General features: G+C 41.9%; 1 protein-coding gene across 12 annotated transcripts in view; it reads right to left on the bottom strand.

The window, feature by feature from the left end:
• The window catches only part of dmd (dystrophin), a 2299423-nt gene that overhangs the window by 1032728 nt on the left and 1244358 nt on the right, over positions 1–22337 (bottom strand). For all 12 annotated transcript variants that reach the window (XM_070893344.1, XM_070893337.1, XM_070893339.1 and 9 more), the window contains one exon: positions 15385–15582. In XM_070893344.1, coding sequence (XP_070749445.1) covers positions 15385–15582 — 198 coding nt within the window. The remainder of the gene's footprint in view (positions 1–15384; positions 15583–22337) is intronic.

Here is a 22337-nt window from a genome sequence, read left to right as displayed (position 1 = left end):
AAAGCTGACCATCACATGTCATTTGGAAGTGGCCCATTAGTCATCCATCCAGGACTAATTGGGAAGGAATCCACTTCTCAATGATTGGTCTACCCCACCAGATTCTATCAATGCGCCAAGCTGCCTCAATCATCAGTTGCATCTTGGAGTATTGTGAGTGAACCTGCCAAGCTTTCCAGCACAGAGCCAATTCAGTTACAATCTCCTATCTTGAAGACAACTCAACCACTTTTATGGCTTACTGACCAATGAATGCAATCTCAGGCAGCTTTCCTGGACCACTGATATAATCTGGAGAGCTACATCAGTTATCTTACTCAGTCCTTGGTGGATCAGCATGAATTCATTCCCATCCTGCTGTATCAGTAGTCATGAGTTATTGCAGTTCTTGTCTGCGGTTTCCCATTTCTCTTTGCCTATTGCTCACAGGCTCCGAGTTGTTTGGAAGGGCATTTGAACTCAGTTACAAAACTTGACACGTTTCTCAAATACATGATGGTCCACTCATCTATTACAAGTGAGGTTGGTCGGCATTAATTTTTCCAATTACTGTGCCAATTTCTCAGCAATGAAAAAATGTTGCCTCGCACCAAAATTAAACCTATTTTTAAAAATCTCAAAATGACTTTTATAATTTATTGAGGTGTCAAATTACTTCTTATAGGTGTGCATGTTATTCTTATAAGCCATTTAGAGACAACCCATTTCATATTGGAAAGTTATTTTAAACAATTGTATGCAGGAAGTAAAAATAGAATGCATGAACAACATCCCAATGACATGAACAAATTGCATAGTGGTTGTGAAGCATTACTGTGTGATGATTCATAACAGGAAGAGTAACCTTATTAAAAACATATAATCCAAACAGATGGAAAGCTAAACAATTAGTACAGGGAACCTGACTCTGGGCTCACATGCTATGAGTCTGTGGATAGATGCCCAAGCACAAATTGCATTCATTTATACATAGGAACATGAAAAGGCCATTTAGCCCTTCGAGCCTGTCCCGTCATTCAATTAGATCATGGCTGATTTCTATCATAACTCCATTTAACTACCTTGGTTCCGTAACCTTTAATACCCTTGCCTAACAGAAATCTATCAATCTCAGATTTTAAATTTTCAATTGATCTAGCCTTTATAGCTTTATGGGAGAAAGAGATACGAAGGTGGTCATTAAAGGAGCCCAATTGTGGAGCATCACACAAGGAACCCCTGGCAAACCATGGGCATCAAAGCAGCCTCATGTAGGTGTAGAAGTGGTGGGGCCATTTCCCTCTCCTGCTGTTATTAGATGTTTTTTGTCAAACAAGATAATGGTCACTCAATTGATGTATCTGTGCATTGCAGATTGACGGATATTGCTGATGCTCCCTGTGGCAACCTGGAATTAGCCTGAGGGACAAAAATTGAGAGCAGTGGTGATCAATTCAGCCAGAGTTTGGTCAGCGATTAGGTTCCAACAGGCAGTTCAACTGACAGCCCCTCTCTTGAATTATAGGCTATGAAGACAAATTCATTAGACATAACCAGGTGTATGTGTCACTGCTGATATAGCCCAATTCTAGAGTAATACAAGTTGTGGACTGTCCATCTCTGGTGCACCTGCATGAACATGAAGAGTGTGTTGGAAGAAGATTGAACCCGAACAGAGATCACAAATAGGGAAATCTTTCAAACTCCTGCCATTTCCACCCTCACCCCCACTGTGATTAGCAAAAAAACCTCTGATTTAGTACCATTGTAAGTAATAAAAACAAACTAACATGATGAATAATGTTGTACGGCCCAATTCGCATACCCTTGTGGCACTGAAGGCATAGAAATATATAAAAGTTACACAGTGACGGTATGTACTCTCCATGCGAGCAAACAGTCCTATTCATATTTGACCATCATATTTCCATACTCCTTCGGTCCCTTTTCCTTCACCCGCCTATCCAATCTAATCTTGAATAGTGACACAGTTTCTGCCTCAACCACTAACCCTGGAAATGAATTCCATAGCCTCACAATTCTCTGTGTAAAGAAATGTCTTTTGCTCTCTGTTCTGAATCACTTACATATATCTCTGGCCCCTCGTTCTTGATCCCCTCAACTATTGGACACAGTCTGCTTCTATTTGCCGTATCCCACTCTTTCAGAAGTTCTATCATGGCGCACAATAATCTGTGTTATTTCAATGATTTTTTTTTAACTCAAGTTCTTTTTCATATTTGTATCACCCCAGTAAATCTACATAGAGTGGTAGCAGGTATGAATTAATTAACTCCCTAAAGCTGCACCTCACCAGGACAAAACTAGAGCACATAATAGAGTGTGTTGATGCTAATATTGCAACATAGCACATATTAAGGCTTTGCCAGAATGAAAACTCTTGATTTTGAGCATCAGAGATAAATATTTTTGGTGGAGCCCGGAGCCTGACGCATGCAGAGGATCGCAAGCTGTTGCACCAACTGGGATGCTGCAGCTGTAAAGGATCATTAAAATTGCAATGAAGTTCAAGGGGATCAACTGTTTCATGTACTGCAGCTCTGAAGACGAAAAGTAATGTTAAGAAGAAGTATTGTAAATCTGTTTATGACAAATTAATTCCAGTGTAATTATATTAACTTCAAAAAAATTCTCAAACACTATACAAATCACAAGGAGTGTACAAGAAATGCCTGCAGCATGTAATTTAGATGATTGGGAAGTACTACTACTGAAGGCCATGCAAATTTGTTTTTGAAGCTTCACTACAGTCATGGACATTAATAAATTCATCACCGCACAATTATTCTCTTTCTTCCTGTATGGGATCTTACTTCGTTTGCAGGCAGCAGTTCGGTTAATTTAGGCAAACACTGAGCTTTATGGCATTCTGGGATGGAATTTAATGAGAGAACTATTAGGTTGAATTTTCAAAGGCAAGATGGATTAAATGTGCTTTACATTTAGAACACCCATAAATTCTCTCTCAGATACGGTATATGTTCGACACTATAGGAGCAACTGCCACACCCAGGTTATTGAGGAATTGGTCTGTTTTGGAATGGCCCAGTGCTGACCACAACCCTGCATTTTTGGCCCTTGTCATTATATTTCTAGCAGTTGAAGAAAAGCATCGGTATTCTTTATTTTAACTGCCATTTAGCTCTAAGAAACTACTTTTTATTTGCGTCCTCTTATACATAACAAATGCGTAGAACTTTTATTTTGGGCGACAACAGACTATACCCTTGTGTTATTTTGTAATTTTTTCACCAAATTTATGGCCGCAGTACATGTCATGTGAAAATCATGCTATGAAGCCACTCAATAGCCCTTTGATTCAGTTGGAATGCCTCCAGCGCGATCCACCCACGATGGGAAGTCCTGCCTAACTGCAGGAGCTGACACAATGGCTGGGAAGGTCCTGTTTCCCACCTGCCCGAAGCGGAGGGGGGAGGGGGGAGTCCCGGTAGAACACCCACACGCTATGGAGTTGCGGGTGGGGATCGCTGGCAGGATGCCGCAGAAACAGGTGGGTAAGATTGGAAGGGGGTGCGGGAGGAAGCACTCCTGTTCCTGCCGGTCCACAAGGACTGTTCCCCGTAGTTGTTCTCACCTCGCTGCAGCCATCATGCGCTGGGATCTCCGGCGGCCTGCAGTTAAAGCAGAGGCTTCAGGCCTCATTAGAACATTTAAAATGCCAACCCGCCTCTTGGCAGCGGTGAAAGTGGGCGGGTTGGAGGCAGGGTGGGGTCGGGTTTTAGTTTTTCATGACTTTTACTTCCTCCCCTCCAACCTCCTGCCTCCAACCCATCTGTTTTTTTTCAGGTGAAAATTCCCACCAGTGCCTCAGAAATCATTGTGCATCATGGCAGCTCAGCCTCTTGGCACACACCAACATGACCCTATACACTGCAGGCATTTGCAATATAAAAGTTAGCATTTATCCCACCCCAGTGGCTGTATATATAATGTGCAACAAAAACAGAAAGTATTGCAAATACAAAGTGAGTGTGTCAGCATCTCTAAAAGGCAAAAAACAGGCCAACGTTTTGCATCTAACCCTTCGTAAGAATTCTGACAATGGGTTGCACTCAAAATTGTTACCTGAGCCGCATTCAAATTGGCATACGGGCAAACCAATTGGAGGTTTATATGCGTGGCTCAAAGAATGGTGTGGGTGGAAGGCTTTTCAGTTCATGGGGCACCGGCACCGACACTGAGGAAAGAGGGAGCTGTTGCATTGGGACCAGTGTCCTGGCGAATCGAATAACTAGGGCAGTAGACAGGGCTTTAAACTAATGGAGCGGTATGAGAAGGGGGGGTGCTCAAAAAAGAGTAAATTTAAAAGCAGCGAGAAAAAGGTCAAAGCTCCAGAGCAGAGTTTTGGGTCAAAATAAGCAGAGTGGGTCAGGAAGGGACAGAGAGAGTAACAAAGGCATCAGTGACTAAGGTGACGTCAGGGAAAAATAAAAATAACTCAAAGCTAAAAGCACTATATCTGAATGCACAAAGCATTAGCAACAAAATAAATAAATTCATAGTGCAGACAGAAATGAATAGCTTTGATCTAATAGCCATTACGAGACATGGTTGCAAAGTTGCCACAGTTGGGAAGTAAATATCCCAGAATACTTAACTTTTAGAGGAGATAGGCAAATTGGAAAAGGAGGAGGGGTAGCCTTGATAATAAAGGATGGGATAAAGACAGTAGAGAGAAAGGATCTTAGCTCCGAACATCAAGAAGTAGAACCAGTTTGGGTGGAGCTAACAGAAAGCAAAGGGCAGAAAACATTGATGGCAGTTGTTTATATGCCACCAAACAGTAGTTGTAATTTAGGGCAGAGTATAAATCAGGAAATTAGAGGTGCATGTAACAAGGGTAATATAGTAATCATGTGGGACTTTCATCTATAGACTGGGCAAACCAAATTTGCAGTAACAGTGTGGAGGACAAATTCCTGGAATGTATACAAGATAGTTTTCTCGATCAGTATGTTGAGGAACCAACTAGGGCAATGAGAAAGGGTTAATTAATCATCATCATCATCATAGGCGGTCCCTCGAACAAGGATGACTTGTTTCCATGAGTTCACAGATGTTTCAATGAAGGACCCGACGTTCCAGTTCTGAACTCCAATTAAGGGGGTGGAAGATGCCTGTGCGTGAATTTTTTTCATGTGTGGTGACCGTTGCACACCAGCCACCACATGAGCTTGACAGAGCTCGGCCTTTATCCAGTGTCAAGGGTTAACCAGGACGACTGGAGACCTGTTCTGCTGCATGGACCTAGCGCGCAGTATGGGCTGGCCCGTGCTGCCCCTGGGCCCTCGGCTCTTCTGGGCCCCGTACCCTCATTTACCGCACCTCCGCCATGATCTCTCGCCGCTCTTTCACCACAAACATTCACCGCATCTCCACCATGATCTCTCGCCGCTCCTCCACCAAGCATTCGCTTTGCCTTTGCCGCGATCTCACACCGCTCCTCTGCTATGATCTCTCACCGCTCCTCCACCACAAAAACAATCACTGCACCTCTGCCACGATCTCTCACCGCTCCTACGCCACGATCTCTTGCCTCTCATCTGCCCCGACCTTCCCACTCCTCTGTACCTGGGCCCCGCCCATGCTCCTGCCCATGTTCCAAAACGGCGACCAGGGTTTTGATGACGTCACCCAGTCACCCACCTCAAAGTCATCGCACACTTGGAGCAGCTCGTGTTCGTGGGCCCCAGACCTGCGAGAGAACACTTCCGCAGGTCGGGCTATAAAAGAGCTGGAATGACGTACCACTTCACTAAACTAATTCCCTGTCTAAAGCATCGTAGTTATCAAGATAGGCTAAAAGTGTTGGGACTCTTTACCTTAGAGCAGCGTAGGCTCAGGGGGGATAAGATTGAGGTTTAGAAGATAATGAAGGGAATCGACGGTGTTCCAGCTGACCGTTTTTCAATTAAATATGTTAGGCAGGACAGGGGTCACAAATTTAAGTTGTATAAGGCTAGATCTATTAATAACCTTGTAGTAAAGGGGCCTTTAGGGAAGAGTCACCATAATATGCTAGAATTTTACATTGAATTTGAAAATGATTTTGTTAAATTCGAAACTAGGATCTTGAATCTAAACAAAGCAAACTACGTAGGTATGAGGGGCAAGTTGGCTAAAGTAAATTGGGGAAACTACATTAAAAGGTATGATAATAGACAAGCAATGGATAGCATTTAAAGAATTAATACATAATTTACAACAAATATACATTCCTTTAAGGCACAAAAATCCAACAGAAAAAGTGGTCCAACCGTGGTTAATAAGAAGTTAGAAATAGTATTAGATCAAAGGAAGAGGCTTATCATGTTGCCAAAAAGAGCAGTAAGCCTGAGGATTTTAGAAATCAGCAAAGGAGGACCAAGAAATTGATAAAGAAAGGGAAAATAGAATGAGAGTAAATTAGCGAGAGACATAAAAATAGACTGTAAATGCTTCTATAGTTATGTAAAAAGGAAAAGATTAGCAAAAGTAAATGTGGGTCCCTTCGAGGCTGAGACAGGAGAAATTATAATGGGGAATAAGGAAATGGCAGGGAAATGAAACAAATATTTTGTGTCTGTCTTCCTGGAAGAAGATGCAAAATACTTTCTGTAATAGTAGAAAACTAAGGGTCTAGTGAGAATGAGGAACTGAAAGAAATTAATACAGGTGCAGCATCCCGAATCCGGAACCCTCGGGACCGAGGCCATTCCGGATTTTGCGTTTTGCTGGATTTTGGAACGTCTTTCTGACGTCACAAATCTGGAAACACCCGAGCCCAGGTTCGGGTAGTTCCGGATTTCGGAACGTCAGAAAGGGCGGGGGCGTGGGGAGGGGCGGTGCTCATCGATGAGCTGTTCAAGTCGCCGAGTGGGGCCCCGCCACAGTGGAAGTGTTCGGGTGGGGCCTCGCTGCCGTGGAGGAGTTCCTTGTCTGGCCTGAGGTAGGTGGGGTCGGGCAGCCGAGGTAAAGAGGAGGGAGGGGTGCCGGGGCGAAGCCGGGCTGCGTGAATTCGGGGCGAGCGAAGTCATGGCGGGCGAAGTTGGGCCGGGGCGAAGTCGGTTCGCCGAGGTGGGGGAAGTCCGGATGTCGGAACATATCGGCCTGGTGTCCAGATTCCGGAACTCTGGATTTTGGAGGTCAAACCTGTATTAGTACAAAAATGGTACTGGACAAATTAATGGGACTGAAGGCCGATAAATCACTGGACCGAATAGCCTACATCATAAGGTTTTGAAAGAGGTGGCTATAGAGATAGTGGTTGCATTGGTTGTCATCTTCCAAAATTCCATAGATTCCAGAACGGTTCCCGTGGATTGGAAGGTATCAAATGTAACCCCACTATTTGAGAAAGGAGGGGGAGAGAAAATGGGGAATTACAGACAGTTAGCCTGAAATCAGTAGTAGGAAAAGTGCGAGAATCTATTATTAAGGACGTGGTAACAGGGCACTTTGAAAATAATAGGATTGGGCAGATTCAACATGGAATTATGAAAGGGAAATCATGTTTGACGAATCTTGTAACTAGCGGAATAGATATGGGGAAACCAGTGGATGTAGTGTATTTGGGTTTTCAGAAGGCTTTGTTAAGGTGCCACACAAAAGATTATTAATTAAAATTAGGGCTCATGGATTTGGGGGTAGTATACTAACAGATTGAGGATTGGTTAACGGACAGAAAACAGAGAGTCAGAATAAACGGGTCATTTTCGGGTTGGCAGACTGTAACTAGTGGGGTACCGCAAAAACCAAAGAATTTAAGGGTTGGATTTTCGGTTGGAGGCTTTTTCAGGCGATAGTGACGGTGGAGCGGTAAATTTTGTGCCGGGAAATGGTTTGGGTCTGCAGCTGCAAAATTCAGCAGTTGGGCCCTGAGTGTGGAGCGTTAAGGGAGGCATTCCACACCTCTCGTAGGGTGCTAGACCGGCTAAGCAAATGAAAATCCATTGCTAAAGAACCGGCCTCAGACCCCCCCTAAAAGATGTTTCCCTGGAGAAAAATAAAATCGCCAAAAAAAAAACCCCAAAACATTCCCAATACTTTGGTCACCCCACATAAAGATAAATCGCAAAAATAAAACAAAAACAAAAAATCACATTTACCTCATGCAGTCATTCCTTCCCTCACCACCGCCGGAACACCTTGGACCACCCGCTTTCTCAGGCGGTCCCATTAGGGGGCACTATGGGGCACTTTGAGTCCCGCTTGAAACAAACAGCATAGCGCTGTTGAAACTGGAGCATTGCACACTGGCTCCACACTCACGGGCGGTACTGCTCAGCGCCCCTTTAACCGCCACCAAATTTCCCAGCAAGGAGCTATAAGTTGGCCTTCCGGAAATCATTTGCATACCCATTACCACCCCTCTGGGGCCCTCAATAGAGATGCAAGCCCAACAAAAATCCAGCCCCATGTCTTTGCATCAAGTCCAATTCATATAAGCAGATTTAATGCTCCTCACATGCACTGGCCACTGTAGGGCTAGAAATTCGGTTCTCAGCGATAACGGTATTTTTTTCGCCAAAATTACCGTTATCGCTTCGCTATCGCTATCAGCCCCGATATTTAGGCCTTAATTTATGCAGCAGTAAAAATCGGCATTGCATGAGGATTCGCGGCGCATTTAGTCCGAAGCCGATACCGCTGCGAGTTGGGCCTTAGGAGGCCGGAAAAGCATCTAAATATAAATAGGAAAAAACAAAATGAAAATTCATAAAACATTCACAAGACACATCTATCGAATCGCTGCAAAATAATTAACAAAAACTTTAACTTACCTTTTTTGCAGGTATTCACACTTGCCGCTGCTCCAAGGGCTGCGACGCAGCTTTTTACATGTTGGTATTTTTTGCGTAAAATACAGGTGCGCACAGAGCCAAATTTCAGGTCTTGCTCGGCAGCGGTATTCGAAAACCGCCACCACAAAATGTCACCGAAGTTTATGCCGGCCAGGTTTTCGCCAAAAAAGGTGAAATAGTACCCAAAACCTGGTCACAAAATCACCGAATTTCTCGCCCTAAGAATTCTTTACACACGCATATAATTTGGCAATCTGTGCTACAGTTTTTAAACAAAAACAGTATTTGAACGAGAAAACATTGTAACATTGGGGGGGAATTTTAACTTTTATACCTGTCAGGAGCGGTGTATGGGGGGGCTGGTTGAAGGCCCAGTAGCATGCAGAGAACCCGGAAGTCGATTTCCCCACACGCTGCGGAGGTACAGCGTGCGGTGTAACGTCACTGACAGGTTCCCCACCCAGAGGTCAGCCTGATTGACAGACATGGCTTCCAGTCAGAAGGGGGATGCTCGAGGAGAGGCCCAGCCCAAGTAGGTCTGAGCCCCGATCCCTAACCCGGGGGTATGTGTCTGATCCTTGACCCAGGGGCGGGGGGGAGGGGGGAGGGTTTGTATTGGTGGGTGAGTTCTAACAGTGGGGAAGTTTGGGGGGCTGAGAGGAAACACACCTGCTCCTTCTGGCCCACAAGGATTGCTCCCCAAGGCTGTCATCGCCTGGCTGCAGCTGCTGGGATTCCTGAGGCTCGAGACCCCCGGCCGACCACAGTAAAACCTGCATAGGTTAAATCCGAGGTTTCTAGGCCTCATTACCATATTTGGAGTGCCAAACCGACTCCCCCCTACCCCCGCCACCCCTGTTCTGTCTCCATTAAAACTGAAAGTGGGTGGGTTGGAGGTGGGTGGGGTTGGGATTCAGATTTTTAACATTTTAACCTCTCACCCAACCCAAACCCATCCGTTTTTGAAAGTTAAAATCCCCCCATTGGAGGTTGTTGGTACAGTTAAGTGTACATTGGGAATCACACCCTTTGAGGGGGATCAGATAATTTGGTCGCATCCTGCTGAGTTTGGGAAGTCTCTAGCATTCTATCTACATAGAGGTGTCGCTCAGGATAGTTGCCAATCACTTGCTTCTGGAACAGATAACTTGCTTTTTTGATCCCCGTCCATTCCACTTCACCAGAGTCCCACCCCATAACATTTGTAATTTGTTGCTTTTGCACGTGCAGACATCGTGAATGCACAGAAGTAGTACATTACAAACGCTATTGCACGGGAGTCAGAAACATGATTTGAAGAGGCACTACGTGAACAGAGCAGCCAGAGCTGACAGGCATGCTCAAGTCTTCTAGGGGTCGGTTCAATACTTTCATGGCTCCTGACTGCTGCGGAGAGGAGGGAGGCAGTTGTTGTTGGGGGAGCTGTGTATGTCCGCATTGCTTCTGTACAGCAGCCTCAACATGTTTGACTGCTTGTGTTCAACTCCCTCAGAAGATGATTGCCATTCTGCATCTTTACTTGATGGCAATTTGATTATCCCTGCTGTAATCTAATCATTCTGTTTAACTAACACTGCTAATCACATTGGGCTTCCACATGGTTAATGTTTCATATGCTGCACATGCAATGTGATAAATACCTGTGTGTCAAATCATGGACTGCCCAACCTCGTCACCTCAAAACTGGGCCCCAAATTCTTTAAATGAACTCTATTATTTGATAAAGGATACTGGGATATTAGGTCTAGTGTAATTCCCACCTCATGTCCTCCCTCTGGTAGGTTGTGATGAGAGGGGGAGTTACAAAGGACCACTTCATGGAATGAAAAATGCTTTGTATTGCCATGTGCTGTTATTTTCTGCTTTCCTTCTATAATTGCATTATGAAACACACGAGCATCATAATCAGGACCTCCTCACTCGGAGGGAACTACTGCTGGCCAGAAAACTTTTCCTTGTATCTGATTGTTGAGACAACATGAGATTTGAAAGTTTAAATGATGACCATATTATTCTGAAAATTATTCCCATCTCCAAATATAACTTAGGGCAGTCTGATGGTTTTGATGCTGGGCAACCAGTTTAAAAGCTTGTGGCATGTAGGATAGCAACATGGTTGTCAGCTACTGATCCCCCCACTTTGGGAAATACAATAGTAAGGTGACACTGGGCCAATATATCTTCCTATTCAATGAAAAAGGCAATAACAGTACTGGCTATGCTGACCTGTATATTATTCACCTGTCTAATATGTGTGTGAAATTCTTTGCAAACTCTCCTGCTAGTCCAGTGGCAGATCTGCCGAAATCCCAAGAAGAATGGCAAGAACACTGTTTCCGCTATTGTTCCAGTGTTTCTGTGGCTGTCCTGTCAAAGTGATGGGGGTCAAATGGGAGAACCCTTATGAAAATGCACCCCAATATACTTGTGCTGCAGATCCATAAGCTAGCCTGGAAGGAGATGGGTGCAAAAATGTTGAGGGAGAAGGTAACCTTGACTACCACTGGCAATGCCATCTTTATAGTGCAGATTAGTTGCAGGAAGCCTTGCTGCTGCTGACACTAATTTGCAATGGATTTCAGATTGATCTGAAGCTAAGAGAGTATCACATCTCCCTTCATCCTATAACAATTCAGTTCTCATATATCATATTTAATTTGATTTGCCAACTGTAGTGTATGGAGAAAGAGTCAGACTGAACACTGTGAGCTCAAAGTAAAGTGTGACCTTAGTCTTTTATTGCAGGTTTCCAGAGTGCCTCTCCAACCTGTGAAGCCTCCTTAAATACCTGTGCTCCCAAGGGATTATGGGATCCCTTGGGACTCCAGGGGATGAGCCCTCTGGTGGCTGTACAGAGTAAATACAAGTTTACATATATAACACCAACCACCTGGGTCTTTTTAATTAGATGTTGCTCCCGGAGATCCCTCAAAAGTTTGTATTGCAATAGTTATTTTTCTATGCCCCCTTTTTCCCAACAGTTCCTGTTTTCCAAGGAAATAAATGAGAGAAACCATTAATGGAAGTGCACTGAAAAACTATAAATTAAAAAAGCTAAAAATCCTTGGACACTTGAAGAGTTTCATTGCTCATGAAACTTCACATGGACCCACTCCACTGGGGCAAATGGAGCACCCATCTCAAACCCATGGTAAGGGGACTGAAACTTATGTTAGGTTTTCTTTCAATGCATTATAATATTAAAAGGAAATGTTATAAATATGGAGGCTCCTTTCCAGTGAGACCACATTGGACTACTCTGAAACCTCTGTTGAAAAACCGCACTTCGCACTAAAGTAATGATAATCTGGCTTATATGGATCAGAGATGGATTTTCCAGTCCTGCATTGCCAATTGACATTATCTGCTTGGGCTGGAAAAGATACCAGTTTCCTTTAAAAATACCACCCATCTGATCAAGAGATGTTGTTCTTACTGCTATAATAATTGAGGCAATCGGCAAAAATCGAATTAAAATATTTTGGTAGGTTACCTTGCTAGTTTGCTTCCTTCCTCTCATCTGCTGTAAATAATTCCTCACTGGATACAGCTCCAGCAATGGTGGGCAGTAAATGTCAGCAGGTCATTCAGCCAGATGTGGACCTCACATTTAAGCTTGACATCCAAAGATGCACACTTCTAATAAAGGAAGGGGAACTTTGGCTAATTCTCCCCTCCCTAATTCAGGGGAACTGAGGGACACTCCTTACCACTTCCCTATCTGAGATCAGTTGGCTCAGCACAGACTGAGGATCAAACTGGGAACTTTCCTATCGTCTGTAGACTGGTTACTCACTGGATAAACTGGCCGAGTCATCAACAAGCCATTTCTCAAAGGGTAAATACACAGTTATAAATAATAGTTTTACTTTAAATGTTTGTATTGTAAGGAAATCCCTAATTTACTAAACTGTTGCATATTAAAAGTAATTGAACAACCCACATAATGCTATTGTTTGCAAAGATTTGAAGGAACTCAATTCAAGAATACTAGGTTGTAAAGCCAGAAAATTAAGTAGCATTTTTCTGAGTTTTTTCCACATCACAGAATATGCATTCCTTGTCACAGAATCATAGTTTTATACCTGCTCGATGATTTAAATGTAAACAGCTGAATTTAACAGTTTTTTACTCAAATCCACATTTCCATGATTTGTGGAACAGTAGCCTGACAGGAAGTGAATGCTGCTTTATGTCAACTTGTGAGGCTTTATTAAAGAACCAGCTCCACCAATGATAATCATTGCCAAAATGTCAATGATAATACTTTCCGAGCGGATTTGCTATTTAAAAATTGCAATCCCTTTAACCTGGGATGCAAATAGTGTCAGTGTTGAGTGTGAAAGACCTGTTGTGTCCCATTTCTAAAAGGAAAATCATCATAACTTAATTATAACTCCAGCACCTGTGAGTTATCCAGCGCTCCTGGGGCTAGAAATTAGTTTTTTGGCCATAGTGGTATTTTTTCGACATTTTTCGGCCAAAATACCGCCAATCAGACCGCCATTTTTTAAAGGCCTAAGTTTCGTTACAAAATGCACCCAGTGGCAAAAATCGACGTTGCACGAGGATTCGCCAACTTTAGTCTGAGGCCGATTAACGCTGTGAAGAAGAACTTGGGAGGGGGGAAAACACAAAAAAAAAATTGCAAAAAACAAAAAAAAAATACAAAACATTCACAAGGCACTTAACTATTGAATCACTGAAAAAGAATTAAAAAATAAAATCTTTAACTTTCCTTTTTTGCAGGTCTTCATACCTACCGCTGTTCTTGGGGCTGCAACACAGGTTTTTCTCAGGCATTTGTTTCGCCCAGAATACGGGTGCGTCAACAGTCCAAATTGGCGGTCCGCTTTTCAGCGGTATTTCAAAACTGCCGGCGCAAGACTTCAGCGAAACTAGTGGATCATCGTTTTTTGCCGAAAACGGCAAAATATCGCCGACAAAACGGGCACAAGGTTGGTGAATTTCCAGCCCCCAGCCTTTTTAAACAGAATGCTAGTTCACAGTTCACCACTGTGTATCCCAGCTTATATCAATAATCATGATGCTATTTGAGTCTCAATGATCATGTCATGCAATATTTATATTGTGGCATTTCTATATATAATCGTATAGACTAATGTAAATCAGAATATTATGAGTTAAATATCCAACATTTTAACTTTAAAAAAATGATATATTCAGAAAAAGGTTACAGTACGAGAACAATTTCACCCCAAATTTAATTCAGCTACAGAAAACAGCCACTGTACAATTTATGCACTGCTTTCTTACTTTCACTGTTAGATAATGACAATGATGAATGCATTTGTGAGGAAATAAATATTCATTAAACTCAAATCAAACATATCTCCTATTTTTTCCCATTCTAACATCACATGAATGTACAAGGACCATTTGTAGCTGCAGTAGATTTATTTCGGGAGGGGATGGAACTGTGCCCATGACTGCATCTCATGACAATTTAATAGTTCAGCTAAATTAAACCTAAGGCAATACTTGTGTGTAACCAGAGCAATCAATATCATTAAAGTTGATGTCAGCCATAATCATATCAGATATATGTGGAGGAACAAGTGATTAGTTGCGGACGTAAATCAAGAGAAGAGTGTAATGTAAAGAAGATCTGGCTGCCAAAAAAATGAATGTAAAGCACAGAGGTCAATACTTTCTCAGGCCAAGCCAGAGCTAGGTCAAGTACACACCTTGCACAATGGTTGAATACCTGAAAATTAGAAATCATGTACAGGTCATAATTGCTGTGTCACTATTGAAGGGAAAGGAAAGGACTTGAATTTGTATATAGTATTATTATAGCATTACTATAATAAAGAGTCGAAGTGGATTTTAAAAAACCCCACCTATATGGCAATTTACAAGGAACATTCACTCCATTTTATGATTTATTCGCAGGCATATGGTATAAAGCTGGATTGAGGTTGGGAAACCCAGAAGAATGGGTTTCCCTCAGGCCCTACCCTAGAGATAGTGAAGGAATACAATCCACCTGGATAGTGAAGATGATTAGGTTGACAGGTGAGATGTAATGAGGTGGTTAAATTAACTAAGAAAATTGAAAAAGAAAATTGGGAATGACTCTTCCCTCTAATAGGGGAATCCAGGGAAAAAATATAATTCAAATAAAGAATTATGAGAATTTGAAAAGCACTGCCCGAAGAAAACCATAAATGCAAAATCAATCTAAGTATTTAAGAGGGAGACTTTCCAAGAAAGAAGGATATTACAGGATATTGGAGGAAAATCAGGGAACTGTGATTATAAAAATAGAGGTGCTATGAATTTCAAAAATAGGCTCGATGGGCCGAATTACCTACTCCTGTTCCTTTGTAATTAGCTTCTCCAACATATCAGACAGTTTCAAAAGGTTTGTACGATAGTTAGGGTTGAGATAGTCAAAGACTGGCACAGGCAGAGGAAATAATTTGTTAATAACAGCCACCCAAAAAATATGCTTCAAGGTATTTTCTTGCTTTAAAATGTTATGATTAATTACTTGCACAATCTTCATTTAACCTGGCTCCAATTAATGATGTTCTCTCACTCCAGTATATCCTACCTTTAAACAAGTATCCTGCTTGGAAAAATCTTCAAAGTCCTTGGTTTGGAGCTCGGAGGAGTTGAGCAGAACCTCCACATCACACACAGCTTGGTGAAGCTGGCATATCTCTGCCAGGTAGGCGGAAGGCACATAAGAGGTTTCAGGCAGTATCCTTTCAGTCAGCACAGTTACAATGTTCTCTTCATAAGTACTTTGCTAGTGTGAAAATACAACATGATATTCAACAACACAAAAATCATTGTAGCTGAAATAACAAAATTGCATTACCTAGGTTGGCAAAATCTCCAATCCCTGCAAAATCACTTGACCTATTGAAGCTGATAGTACTATTCGCAAATGTGGTATTTCATCTTCCTAAAACAGCCTTTGAAAGATTTCTTGCACATAAATTTACACGCAAACAATTTTTTAATGATAAAATATGTAAGTCAGTTTCAGTTATGACATGGTTAGGAAGAATCATACACTGAATTAAAAATTGTAAACTCAAGGCACTAAAATGAATATAGCTTTATTCCACCTGTTGCAGAAATTACTCCGAAAGTGTTCTCGTTGAATACAAAATCCCAATTTTTTAAGAGAAATAAATAAATGACTATTTCTGTGGAGTAGAATTTATAGCCCAATTCAGACTAATTTTTTCAATGAAGCGGTAAAGTTAGGATTTAATCTGAGCAAAGTTAAGTGCAGCTCGTGAAAGTTTTTCAAAGCCTGTGCCACACAGCTTTTTGTGACATCTCACTTTACCTGCTCTCAACAAACTCCTGAGTAATCCAAGTAGTTTGTATCTCCAATTTCACAAGCAATTAAACAGGCTCCATAATAAAGTGGGAATGTGTATTGGTAATGAGTTTACTTGGCATCAATCATCATTTTAAATTTGTAAGCAAGTAACCGTCTGAATTGAGCTCAGTCAAAAGATTTGAAACATTCTGTCAATCCCTACATTCTCTCTCCCCCCACCCACTCCCCAATTGTTTGGCTGGGTAGCTATTTATGTTACAGCGTGAGGAATTATTCAAACACTGGACACTTACACGACCATGCAAGTCCTGACATTAGCTGTTCAGCTACACCGATGCATCATATTTTACAATCTAACCAACGAGTGCAGCAGATAGCTTAACAAAAAACTACTCAAATCAAAAAAATGGCATGAACAGGAAAATGAATCGGGACTGTTATAAAGCAGGATGGAATTCACTGGGAAATATGTCAAAAATAGATTGAAAAAATACCTCGTGTATCTTAAAAATAGAACACGTGATGCAACATTCTGAGCATGATTTTGTATGGTGCTAAACAGATACAGCTGCAAGCACCTTTTGAGCTTAATGGTGAAAATAGCAGCCATGCCTCCAGAGAAAGTAAACAATATGTAAAGTAAGGTTCAAATACCCTGCAACTTTTCCCCCCGAAACAGCCTTGACAACAATAAATAATGAATGGAACATATTAAATAAAATTGCAGCAATAAATAGCACAGAATATAATTATATATTCCCTGTCAAGAATATAATTAGGCTATTTGTTCTTTGCCGGTAAAATATTGTCTGCTATCCTATTGTGTGAAAACGATTTTAATTTCACTATTTTCAAACTTCACCTTCAATGCTAAAGTAATCGGCTCAAAGGGCTCATACTTTTACCTCAGCAATATAACACATCCTGATGACAATGATTTTGACAAAAGAACAAATCAAATGATTCAGTGTTAAGTTATGCATTTAGGGAAATCAGGGACTATTAACCCTATAATATATTACATCGGGCTTACACTAGAATATGAAATGTTCAGGTGGCTCAAAGATTAAGGTGTTATCTTGTACTTTAAACAGATAAAATACATAGCAATGCCTGCTTATTGTTACAAAATGGTTTAAGGCACCTCTGGTTTGGGTAAATATTTTTGTTTGATTATTTTTTTCTGTCAGTACATACGGCATTTATAATTATGCTTAGAATGCAAAACTGAAAATTTAAATTGGCTTTCTAATAATTTGTGAATGAGTCAACATAAAATATAAAACAGCACAAATGGGAATGTGCCATTTGGCACATTAAACTGTTCCTCCAACAAATTCATGTGCAATTGGTTCTATCATGGGGCAGGGATTGAAATAGAGGGGAAAAAATAAGCAGTGGTGAACATAAGAAAGGTGGAAGGAGAAATAGCCATTCAGCCCATGAAGCCTACTCCTTTCACAACCCAGTCATGCCTAGCTCAATGATGGACTTCCTTCTCCATACCCTCTCACCCGAAATCACCAGACACTCTTGCAAATCTCCATTGAAGTAATATGGATCTATTAATATCTCCAATACCTTTCTGGACAGGTATTAATCTAGTTCCTTTTGAAAGGGATCTAAACAGTTCTGTTGAAGGACTTCTACCTGAAAGATCAATATATCTTTCCTCTTTTCAGATGCAGATGGATCTGTGGTGTATTTCCAGTATTTTCTATTTTATTGTCACCCTACACCACTGATAGAGAACAGCTATCTACTTATGACTGATGAATACCACTCAATCCATTATTTGAGCAGTGGTGTTTGTTGATAATTGAACATTTTGTCACATATTGGAGGAATACTGCTTGACATCTATTCACGTGAAAATGTTATTGTTCGTGGTCAAAATGAGTATAGAACAGATCTCAAAACAAAGAGTTCCCTGACGGGCTCAGCAAGAGTAGGTGAACCCTACAAACCAGAAAGGTTCAGGTCCAAGTCCAATCGCCAATTGCACTGAGTTAGATGATCCCAGTTTGGGAAACTATAGGGCACTGCAAATAGCACCAATAGTTTAGGGAGGGAAAATTAGTGTTCCCGCTTCTGATAATTATCCCGTGAACCCATGAGCTGGCTGGAAGTATGCGGCTTAAAAAGGGGAAAATGTTCTCATGATTCCTGCTTCCAATCACTATCTTGTGTCCTCTGCTGGAAGTGCAATTGCTTGGGTGTTAGGTGAGGACAGGATTGGGCTCAGCTATTATGTCCTGCTGATAAATAGCCTTCTGATACTGCTGAAGCTCATACATAAATAATGGCCACTTAGCCAAGATAGCAAAGGTCCTGTGGAACTGTGCTCTGAGCGGATAAATGCTTTTAGTAAAAGAGGGCAGAGGAGGAAAAAAGTCTTATAACAATTACTGCATGAAGAATGAAAATAGGTCTAGCTCTGCAGAGTTTATATTACACTAAACAAATCTCATGTGTCTTTAGATTCAATGACTTTTTGACCTAAACTGTTGGCTATTAATGTGTTTTCAATGAATTGTTGTTCTTTCATATTCTTACACATAGCCAAGGCAAACTCCACTTAGAGCATAAGTGCTTGTTAGGTGGTATCATGGCCTCTGTTGCGGAATGCAAGGTGATTGAATTGCTAGATGTCTGCGAAGCTTTCTTTTACAAATGAGAGCGTATTAGATCCAAGACATCAAAGGACTTTCTTAGTCTCCTTCAGCTATATTTTTATAATTAGCAGTGCAGGGCAAAATGGGCAATTCTAGTACTACATCCACATTATCTCAATAGTTTTCTTTGAATTATTGGTCGAACTGTGCAAACCATGCTTAGTAGGTGCACATTTTTCGACCACTTTGATCAGACTCAGAGACAATGACACAAGACTGAAGATGTGTAACAACAAAGGTTAGTAAAAATGAATTGAGAAATGAGTATATGATATTGACTGACACCTGCTACAATGCCCAAACCTATCTAAAGAATGTAAGTAACCATTGGAGTGCACATAAAATTTGATGAGAATTTTATCTACTGTGCATTAAAAATACAGATGATTGTGCATTACAAAACAACAACTTGTATTTATATAGTGCCTTCAACATAGTAAAATATCCCAAGGTGCTTCACAGGAGTGTTACAAGACAAAAAAAAATGACACCAAGCCACACAAGGTAAAATTAGGGCAGATGACCAAAAGCTTGGTCAAAGAGGTAGATTTTAAGGGAGGAAAGAGAGGTAGAGAGACGGAGAGGTTTAATCAGGGAATTCCAGAACATAGGGCCTCGGGAACAGAAGGCGCAGGCACCAATGGTTGAGTGATTATAATCAGAGGTGCTCAAGCAAGCAGAATTTGAGGAGTGCAGATATCTCGGGGGGTTGTGGGACTGAAGGAGATTACAGAGATAGGGAGGCATGAGGCCATGGAAGAACTAAATCAAGTATGTTCCCAACAATAAATGGCTAAAGAATCACAGCAACATACAGCACAGAAGGCAGCCATTCGGCCAATCATGCCTGTGCTCTTTGAAAGAGCTATCCAATTAGTCTCACTCCCCTGCTCTTCCCCATAGTCCTGCAAATTTTCCCTCTTCAAGTATATATCCAAATCCCTTTTGAAAGTTATTATTGAATCTGCTTCCAGAACCCTATCAGGCAGCGCATTCCAGATCATAACACCTCGCTACATAACAAAAAAACTTCTCATCTCCCCTCTGGCTCTTTTGCCAATTTCCTTAAATCTGTGATCTTTGGTTACCGACCCTCCTGCCAGTGGAACCAGTTTCTCCCTATCTAATCTATCAAAACCCTTCATAATTTTGAACACCTCTATTAAATCTCCCCTTAACCTTGTCTGCTGTAAGGAGAACAATCCCAGCTTCTCTAGCCTCTACACATAACTGAAGTCCCTCTTCCCTGGTATCACTATTAAATCTCCTTTGCACCCTCTCTGCAAGAAGTTGTGTAATCTAAAATAAATACAGCAAAAAAAAAGTTTGTGATAAAAGTTGATTGGAAAGAATAGCAAACTACCAAAATTAAATATGGTAATTGTATTAAAGAAATCCCGAAAAAAAATCTAGATTCTTGAATTCTTTTATCTGATCTTTAAATAACAGCCACTAGTGAGGAATAATCCTGGCATTTTTGAGAGTTGCAGTTCAATTGCAATTAGAACTGGTGAGAGAAGGGGATGTGAAAGGAGAGGGATGGGTCACATTAACAAGATCCAGCAAAAATTGAAAACAAATCAATGATAAAAGTTTTATAATGACTTGATCTGTCATTCTATAGCACTTTAGAGTGTGGTTACAATTATTCAGCAATCTTCTTAATAGACCTTCAACAGTGAATGAAGAAGCACTTGACTCCATACCCCAGCAACCTATCAAAGAAGATCTTGATCTTCCTCCCAGCATGGACGAAGTAAAGAAAGCCATCAACCAGATGAATGCAGGAAAGGCTCCAGGAAAGGATGGAAGCTCTGTCAAAATCTACAAGGCAGTAGGCCCAGCAACTCTTGAGGCCTTTCATGACATAATAACCAGCATCTGGGAAGAGGAGACATGCCATAGGACTTTCGTGGCGCTATGATAGTTTCCCTCTACAAGAACAAGGGCAATTACAGAGGAATATCGCTTCTGTCCATTGCTGGGAAGATCATCGCCCGCATAGTGTTGAACCGACTCATAGCTAGTGTCTCAGAAGCAAATCTCCCAGAAACACAATGTGGCTTTCGACCTGGTCGGAGCACAGCAGACATGATCTTTGCACTCAGACAAGTGTAGGAGAAGTGCATTGAGCAGAATATGGACTTGTACGCTGTATTTATTGACCTCACCAAGGCCTTTGATACTGTCAACAGAGCAGCGCTGTGGTCAATCTTGACGAAACTTGGGTGTCCAAGGAAGTTTGTCCACATCATCGAGCTGTTTCATGACAACATGACAGGTGAAGTGCTCTCAGACGGCACAACCACAGCCCCATTTGCCATCTCAAATGGAGTGAAACAAGGTTGTGTACTCGCTCCAGTTCTGTTCAACCTATTCTTTACCTGCGTCTTGAACTATGCCATAAAAGACTTGGAGTTTGAGGTCTACCTGAAATATTGATTAGATGGTTCACTGTTCAACCTCCGCCGCCTTGCTGCAAAGACCAAAGTACGGAAACGACTCATCCTAGAGGCACTCTTTGCTGACGACTGCGCCCTCATGGCACACAAGGAGAGTGACCTACAATTCATACTCAGCAAATTTGCTGAGGCAACAGAATTGTTTGACCTAACCATCAGCCTTAGTAAAAGCGAGGTTCTCTATCAGCCTGCCCCTGGCACCACAGCACCTGCTCCCACAGTCTTCATCGGCAGTATACAACTAAAGTCAGTGGACAGCTTCAAGTACCTTGGCAGCACCATATCAAGTGATGGGTCCTTGGACAAGGAGATTGATGCAAGGATCTGCAAAGCCAGCCAGGCACTTGGTCGCTAGCGCAAGAAGGTGTTGAGTCACCACCACATCTGACTGTCAGCTAAACTGTTGGTGTAAAGAGCAGTCGTTCTCTCATCTCTCCTTTATGGATGTGAGACCTGGACACCCTACAGGCGACACACCAAAAAGTTGGAAGCTTTCCACATGCGCAGTCTTAGATCTATATTCCACATACGCTGGCAAGACCGGGTGTCAAACCTTGAGGTTCTGGAGAGAGCACAATCAACTAGCATTGAGGTGATGATCATGCGAGCCCCGTTTCGGTGGGCTGGACATATTATTCGCATGGATGAGTCAAGGATCCCTCGTCAGCTTCTTCACAGTGAGCTCTGTGAAGGCCGAAGACATCAGGGGCACCCCCGCAAGCACTACAAAGATTGCATCAAGGCTAACCTCCAGTACTGTGGCATCCGACCAAAGGACCTTGAGAATACAGCAGCTAATAAAATCCAGTGGCGAACCCTCACGAGGATTGCTTGCCAGACCTTCGAAGAAAGCTGATGTCAACGCCTGCGGGACACTAGAGATAGACGACATCAGGTGGCAGTACTGTCAGCATCAGGCACATCGAACTTCCCTTGTCTGACGTGCAAGAGACTATGTGCATCCAGAATTGGCCAAAACAGCCATTTGAAGACACATGCCATTGATGATTAGCACATCAACGTCTTTGTTGGATACGACAGACTACCAAGAGACTTAAAAAAATTACAT

This window comes from Pristiophorus japonicus, chromosome 11 (assembly GCF_044704955.1).
Source record: "Pristiophorus japonicus isolate sPriJap1 chromosome 11, sPriJap1.hap1, whole genome shotgun sequence".
NCBI classification, from domain to species: domain Eukaryota; kingdom Metazoa; phylum Chordata; class Chondrichthyes; family Pristiophoridae; genus Pristiophorus; species Pristiophorus japonicus.
The sequence above is the reverse complement of the archived record's forward strand: the minus strand, read 5'-3'. Positions and strand labels throughout refer to the sequence as shown.